The sequence below is a fragment of the Acanthaster planci genome, linkage group LG06 (assembly GCF_054643075.1).
Source record: "Acanthaster planci isolate LZ-2023a linkage group LG06, COTS_SCS, whole genome shotgun sequence".
Taxonomy (NCBI): Eukaryota; Metazoa; Echinodermata; class Asteroidea; order Valvatida; family Acanthasteridae; genus Acanthaster; species Acanthaster planci.
Genome location: NC_141782.1, coordinates 19,562,992 through 19,570,412, shown reverse-complemented (window position 1 = coordinate 19,570,412; position 7,421 = coordinate 19,562,992). Strand labels below are relative to the sequence as shown.

The following is a 7,421-nucleotide window of genomic DNA, read 5'->3' as shown; positions in this document are numbered from 1 at the left end:
TGTTTTTGTTCATCCCCCTCTTAGTTTGGGAGGCACCGGGTCGCTGGGGCGGGGCAAGGTAGGTGTCTGGTGGATGTCACTTTCCGCCTTGTTCGGAGAAAAACCAAGAGTCTGGAGCGGGGGGGGGGCGGCTCCATCAGGCCAGTGGGGGCGCTGGTGTGGCTCGACTCATGGGGCCGTGCCGGGCCCTACCAGTTGGCTTGTAGGCCTGCCCCTGCGGCGCCGGTGCAGTAGCATTTGGGGAATTTTCCCACCAGTTCTGGCAGACATGTTTTGGCGTGATTCGATCCAGTGCGAATGTGAGAAGAGATCCAGATTTGGTTGTACGTTTATATCAAACTTCGACTGTGTTTCACCGGTGTTGGGGGGTGTATTATAAAGGCCAAAAGCCACTGGATCAGAGGACAAGTGTTTGTTTCCCTTTTCAGACGTGTGCGAAAGTGGCGACATTACATTATTAAATGTTTCATCTGTATTTGCAATTAATGTGAAATTCATCAATTGCAACTGTTAACGTATTGTTCAACAAACTATCTAGCCGAGTTGACCTTGAACCTCAATAGTTTGCACCCGAATTCAATAGGCTTCTTGGAACCACTGATTACAACCTACATACCGAATTGAAAGTCCACCGGACATGTAATTCCCAAGTTATCACAATGACAAGATTTGTATTGTTGCACAAACTGCACCCAAATTTAAAAGGTTGCTTAGGCCCACTGATTACAACCTCCATACCAAATTTGAAGTCCATAAGTCATGTTATTATTCTCAAGATATTGTGCTGGACACACCAACCCCTAGACACCTGTTTTACACGCGAAGTGAGGATATTCCTTTGTTCTCCTGCGGTTATGGAAACTTGACGAAAATGCTCCTTTTTCTCCTACAAGGATAACTCCTTCAAGCTGGATTTTTGATGATTTCCTGCACTGTTCTTCATTTTGCTACAGATACCCTTGACCCCAAAATGCCTCTGAAACTTTTTCAGAGAGGGGAAAACATTGTGTGGACATGTGCGAGTCCACACAACGCCATCATACCCTACATTATGTGGACTTCTTTTGTGCAGAGGTCCAGACTATGTATGCCACGCCTGCACTCCCACCCACACACACCCAGGGAAGGACAAAGTGAAAACAATATGCCCCTTCGACTTCGTCGGTGGGGCATAAAAATTGGAGAAACACAATCACAGTGGGCTTAAAAAGATGCCTTTTTATTTTCTTTGAAATGCAGCCCCAAAAAATACAACAGGTTAACCTGTTTTCCAAAAACATTTCCTGCCAGCAGTGTCACTATTTCTGATCAATTCCAGCAGAGCAAAAACTATTCCCCCCTCTGGTGGTGCCTTCTAGCACACAATTTCAATAGTAACCGTTTACGGATATACTTATTTTGGCTGTTTATTCTCAGTTTTGAAACATGCAAGACACAGCGGCCAGCTTTTGATGTACAGCCAAATACCAAGAATGTTCATTGTTTTAACGATATTTGTTATGGAAGCATCTTATTTTGGAACTCTTCGGGGCAGGCCGACGGAATGATATTGCCGACCCCAAAAGGCCATGCACAGCAGTGAGAATCAAGTTCAACACAACATCCCCTCCCCACAGAATTCTCAGACTATGTGCGAGTACAAGACAAACAGGGGAGATGTTTAAATGTCAGCTGGAGGTTAGCTGAAGTGTGCCTGATGGTTTAAACCTGTCATCTGTGCCTGTAAAGATACAGATGGCCCAATTGTGTTTTAATGTCCAGAAGTTGTTAACAGTCAAATAGACACCAAATCATAAAGAATGGATTTGCTTTAAGGAAGTACCAGAAACTTTACAAGCCAAGAGATACATGTAAATAAAATGCAATCTCCTCTGATTCAAAGTGAAACAGCACTGAGGAATACATAGCTCTTAGGATTTGCAGGCATAATCCTTCAAATTTCTTAAACACAGTTGCCGAGAAATTAGTAGTTTTTCTGACATGGTTTTCAGTTGCATGTTACAACGAACTATTCTGGTTGGCAGAAGAGTCAAGGAAGATCTCGGCGTGCTGGTTGAATTCCTCAGCATAACGCATGTGAAGGTTGTGCTTTCCCTCTGGCATCATCAAAACCCTGAGGAAGAGGTTGAGATAGCGTAAACAAAGTTAGTTTGTTGACTAACACATACATATATTCCTTTAAAGCTGTGCTAGTATCTCCTAATTTCAGCAAGGTAAAAAGTTATCAACTGCCAAACTAACATTGATCCACTTTAAGCTACTTTTTAATGAGACCTGAACTGACAGATTAACAAATGCATAACACACTCAAGCCAATTGTGCATTTACTCTCTAAATGTCAGCAAAGATTTGAAGAAGCACAAAAATTGGCCAAAGATACAGGCAACCCATGTAAACCCATGGGAACATCTGTAACTTCAGGTGGTCTCTATGGGAGCTAGTTGCCTACGATGATAATACCCTTGAGATACCTTTGAGAAGCACCTCACCTTGATCCTCTGATGTTCTGGTTCAGGTAATGAGGGTGCTCAATGGGCACCATGAAATCCTTCTCTCCGTGGATGATCAGCGTTGGGCATGTAATCCGCCGGCAATCGGCCATGCACAGATCTGTGCGGTTCTCACTCCAGATCTGGCATATGCCGTCGATCCAACTGCTCCACAGCTTTTGGAAGTATTCCTCGCCATACAACTCCACCATTGGGGCCCGCATCCGCTCGCTCCACTTGGAGATGTCTCGGGTTGCTGAACATAACCAAAGAAGTTAGCTCATAAAAGTAACAGTAATAATGAAGATATCTTTAATGTGCAATGGCCACAATGGCTCATACTTTAAGTGTTGTGTATCATTATTCATGCTCTCCAACAGCGGTGGAATGATTTTCAAAGTGGTGGGTGGGGCCATCAGGCATTAGCAATTAATAGGCTGAGCCATTGAGCCCCACCCCATTATAGGACCTGGAAAATGTCTGGTTCTAAACATCGGTTCAAAATTCCTATCTTGATATGACTGACTCTGAGATGCAATGTTTTAACTTAAAGAGGTTTGTTGCTGGCAGCATTTCCATACCTTCATAAGCGTCCAAGTCCTTTTTTGTCACGTACGCATTCCCTCCCCACACCAAGAGCTTCTGCACATGATCAGGGTATGTTGCTGCCATTATGATGCCCGTGATGGCACCGTCACTCCAGCCCAGAACCGAGTAACGATCGTGCCCAAGAACCTCCAGGTACAAGTTGGGGAAAAAGCCATGTGTCAATGTTATTCAGACAAGGAAATGTTGTTCATAAGTGCAAAGGCAAGAATGATTTTCATGAGTTGACAAATTGAATGCCACCTTATGAAATTATTCTTTCCATTGCACGTATGTAAAATTGCATTATTTGTTTTATAGAACGCAACACTTGAATAAATCCTTTGTCAACTTTGTGTACCGGTCGCTATTTTGATCTGTAGGTTAAATGTAAAATTGCAACACAAAGTTCTCACATTCTAATTTAGTTCATGCTTAGACACACGCTCCCGTGCATCTTCCAATTTGCTGTTGATCGTTTGATAACCTACTTCATTTGTTTCTATCAGAAATATGACCATCACTTACAATTTGACAAACATCCTCATCTGACTGAAGACAAGCTGGAGCCACCCATTTTTCTAGAATCATCTGAAATTTTGCATTATTTTGTTCGAGGAGCCATGACCTTGCCCACCGTTTTCTTGATACAACGGTATGATCAATGAGGGGTACGTGTACTGAACAGTCTGCTGTTGATTATAACAAATTCAAGGCACCTGATCGTTGATGTATTAGATGACGGTGACTTATTCAGGTGCAGTATAAATGCCAATATTCAGCTGATGGAAAGTCAAAAGATTTATAAGCAGGTTATAAGGCAATCCTGTAGTTAAGCCCATTATAGTCTTGTTAAGTCTGATCGCAAGTATCATGAGTGAAGAGTGGTAAGGAATGCTTAATCAGAGCTCATCTGAATGCCTTGTGGCTTCTATGTCCAACTGGATGACTTGTAATGAACCACTGAGGAACTGTGATGGACTTGACACAAACCACCATCAGGCAAACACATTTACAACAAGGGCAAATTGCAAAGATTTCACGTAAAGAGACCCCAGCGAGTGATTTCTAGCCTCACCGACATCAAGCTGGCTGCATCCTTTCCATCTCGATGAAAGAAATCCAAGGGGAAGTCTCTATCGGGAGGTCGGGACTTGCCGTAACCTCTGGGGTCAAAGGTAACCAGCGTGTACTTGTCCTTGCTCAGGCCTTCAAACTGTGGTTTCATGTCCACCCGACCTGATCCTGCAGGGACAAATAGTGCATCTAAACATGTGGGTTTTCTAGATCTTATAAAAAATGGCCTTACATTTTCTGGCCAGTGCCACAAAAGTAGCACTCCTTGATGATTTAGTTTTTAGAATACATGTACTGGCCTTGCGAAAAGATTGAAAAAAGCCTAGAATTTATTAGATTTACATGCATTCAGCATGGGGTGGGCTGAGTATGCACAACCAATTTATGTTGGATGTATGGTCTTGGCGTACATGTGTATGTGAGTCTTGGTTCCAAGACGTACATGTAACTCTCCGTTTTGGTGTATTAACCCCTTTGATACGGAGGACTGCTACTGCCGCACCATTGTGTGAGCATTGGTGCATACCACACATTTAGTCTATTCACCATGCAGCTGCTGGTTCAATGGGGCCTGCTGCTGGACAAAGCCCTCCATTCAGGGCATACCAAAGCCCAGCAGTCGCGGTCAAAATAATCCCGCCGTGAAGGGGTTAAAGGAATGCTCTCGCACAGTAAATTCTGCCAGTCAACCGAGGGCGCTATGTGACGGCCGATGGAAAAGGTTACGAATACAGACCCTTGTCCATCACATAGCACCCTCTGTTGACTGGCAGAATTTATAGTGCGAAAGCGTCATAGGAAAGCTTTCATTTAGTAAACCATACCAACACAGATAGTCACAAATTGGAACCAAGATTAGCGATGGGTGTGTGCATGAGCTCGGTTGAAAACTTCCCACCAGCCTGTCTTATCTTTGCCAGTGAGGGTGCATTTTAACTCGGAGAGGGTACTGACCGAGAGCTCCTGGTAGAAGCAGCACTGCATGGTTCCCCTTGCCAGTCTGGTCATAGCGTAGCTCAACACCGTTCACTGCCACTTTGCTCCCCTCACTGTACAAAAACGAAAATGCAATCAAGGAAAATGTGAAGACAACACACCATCATTCATTAATGTTGTTGAGCTAGTAATACAGTCCAAGTAACTAGGACTCTACAAATCGCCTTTTTTAACATTTGGACACAGTCGGCAATGTTAAAAGAGGTGATCCATGGAGTCCTAGTTACTTAGACTAATATATAATGGGTACCCTCTTCCCCGGTCTCCCCTCCCCCCAAACAAGAGGAGGTGGCAGCTGAAAAGACAAATATTCCAGTGTAACCCACAAACAATTTTTTATTTGTCTTCCCCCTTTTTCAATTTTTGACAAAAGCCTTGGGCAAAGTGGCGCGTGGGCGAAGTGGCGCGTGGGTGAAATGACTGTAAATCATTCCCAGGGAGTCAAGTGATGTCCGTACATGTATATGGAAGGTTCCCACCTTCTCGTTGAAATACCTCAAATTTCAATATTTCGTGCAATAAAGACTCTCCTGTATTACTCTAAAATAGGTTAGGCACAAGTGCAGAAAACCCCACCACTCACGTATTCCACCTCAAAGACGGCTACAGAGTCACGCTTTATGACTGCCTACCAGCCGTACCTATGTTGTTAAAAATGCGCTCTTTGTAGTCTAACCCCATAGCTGGCAACGGGGTAGTCCGCTTGGACTTACATATTTCCAAACAATTCCAATTCCCCATATCCACATTGCCGGCTACAGTATTTGGATTTTACAGTTTGTTGGTTCCATCACGAACTGAGGCATCATTGATAGTTCCTGCACCACAAACCGATGTATCGTGTATACATAAAGGTCTATGGATGGGTGGAGTGTTGTTCAATTTGCCCCGTTTCCATTTCACCCCATTGCACTTCGCCCCTTACCACTTTGCCCTATTGCCACTTATAGCAAACCCCCCCCTCCCACTTAGCCCCACCCCACATCACCCCACTACCACTTCCCCCTAATTTCCACTTTGCCCCAGCCATGCTTGATTGTGTTTGGAAACTCTGGCATAAACAAGGCGCCTTTACCAGGCATGTAACTTGGGCTTTGACAATAAAAAACGAGGAAATTCCAATCTTCACCAGACTTTGCACAAAATGTTTCATTTTTCAATGACATGAGCGAGAAGTGAAAAAAAAAAGGAAATCAGCTGATCCAACGAAAAGTTGCACACCTGCTTTTCATAGGTGGCATGGATTAACAGCACATGACAATGGATCTCATAATAATTGGAATAATGAAAGAAACGATATATCATTCCTTTTAATTTTCATCAAAGTTCCCTGTGATCTTCTCTCATTTTAATCCTTTCGTTTGAGCCATTATTTTTGTGAAGACAGAAAGAAAAATGCCTGTTTCTCCTTTATATTCTCTTTTAGCAATTATATTTGCTTGACAGTTCATGGGCTTAACTTCAAAGTAACAAAACCACGGGAGGTAAAAACAGTTCCATGATTAGACGAATGCAACAAACACATCATCGGGTGGTAAAATGGATAATCTGACCGGCATCCATGGACTGACACCTGAAACTGTCCGACACTAAAATACAACAACAGTCACAGTGCCGTTAAAGTTTCGATAACCATATTTTGGTGAAGCATGCGCATGCAATTACAATTCAACATAACTTCACTCCTTACGGCGAGGAGTCGCTGACTTCACTGCATTAAAAGAATTAAGATTATTGCCTGGCCACGTGACTCCGTATTTACCCACGTGCATGAGGCAAAGTTTTCACTGGGGCGAAGTGGCAATGGGGCAAAAAGTGACTGTAAAACCTATGCCATGGATGGTACATGTACACATCATTTCGTGGTGCACTAAACCAAAGAATTCTTTGCTGAACACCTACATGAAGGCCTTGTCATTGCCCCAGGGCTGGCTTGTCATGGCAGTCTAGCCACAGATGCAGCATAGGCCGAACTGTGTGCCTGTGTATCTCCCTATACACAGAATACAATGTAGGCCTACTCAAATTCTCCTCGTAGGCCTGCTACTACTAGTGAACATAAGGAGGGGACCTATGTATGTATTTGGTTGGGTCCAATTGCCCTTTGCTCGGTCGGCCGTCGGCGGACAATACATCCGTACCCCCACAACCGTGGTGTCCGACGTCCGCTGCACTCCCACACGAGCGGGGCAGACGCTCGACCCCACCTGCCCACAGTTCTAGGGTGCCAACCTGGCCTAGGGTGCCGGGTATACATGCCGGACGCAGCGCCTG

General features: G+C 44.1%; 1 protein-coding gene across 1 annotated transcript in view; it reads right to left on the bottom strand.

Annotated features, from left to right (window-relative positions):
• Positions 1 to 1,203: 1,203 nt before the first annotated feature.
• bphl (biphenyl hydrolase like) overlaps positions 1,204 to 7,421 on the bottom strand; it is a 6,485-nt gene continuing 267 nt past the window's right edge. The window contains exons 2-6 of the mRNA XM_022238812.2: positions 5,106 to 5,200; positions 4,153 to 4,319; positions 3,071 to 3,224; positions 2,490 to 2,745; positions 1,204 to 2,113 (exon numbers count right to left, since the gene is read on the bottom strand). Of these exons, the coding sequence (XP_022094504.2) occupies positions 1,999 to 2,113; positions 2,490 to 2,745; positions 3,071 to 3,224; positions 4,153 to 4,319; positions 5,106 to 5,200 (787 nt within the window). The 3' untranslated portion in view covers positions 1,204 to 1,998. The remainder of the gene's footprint in view (positions 2,114 to 2,489; positions 2,746 to 3,070; positions 3,225 to 4,152; positions 4,320 to 5,105; positions 5,201 to 7,421) is intronic.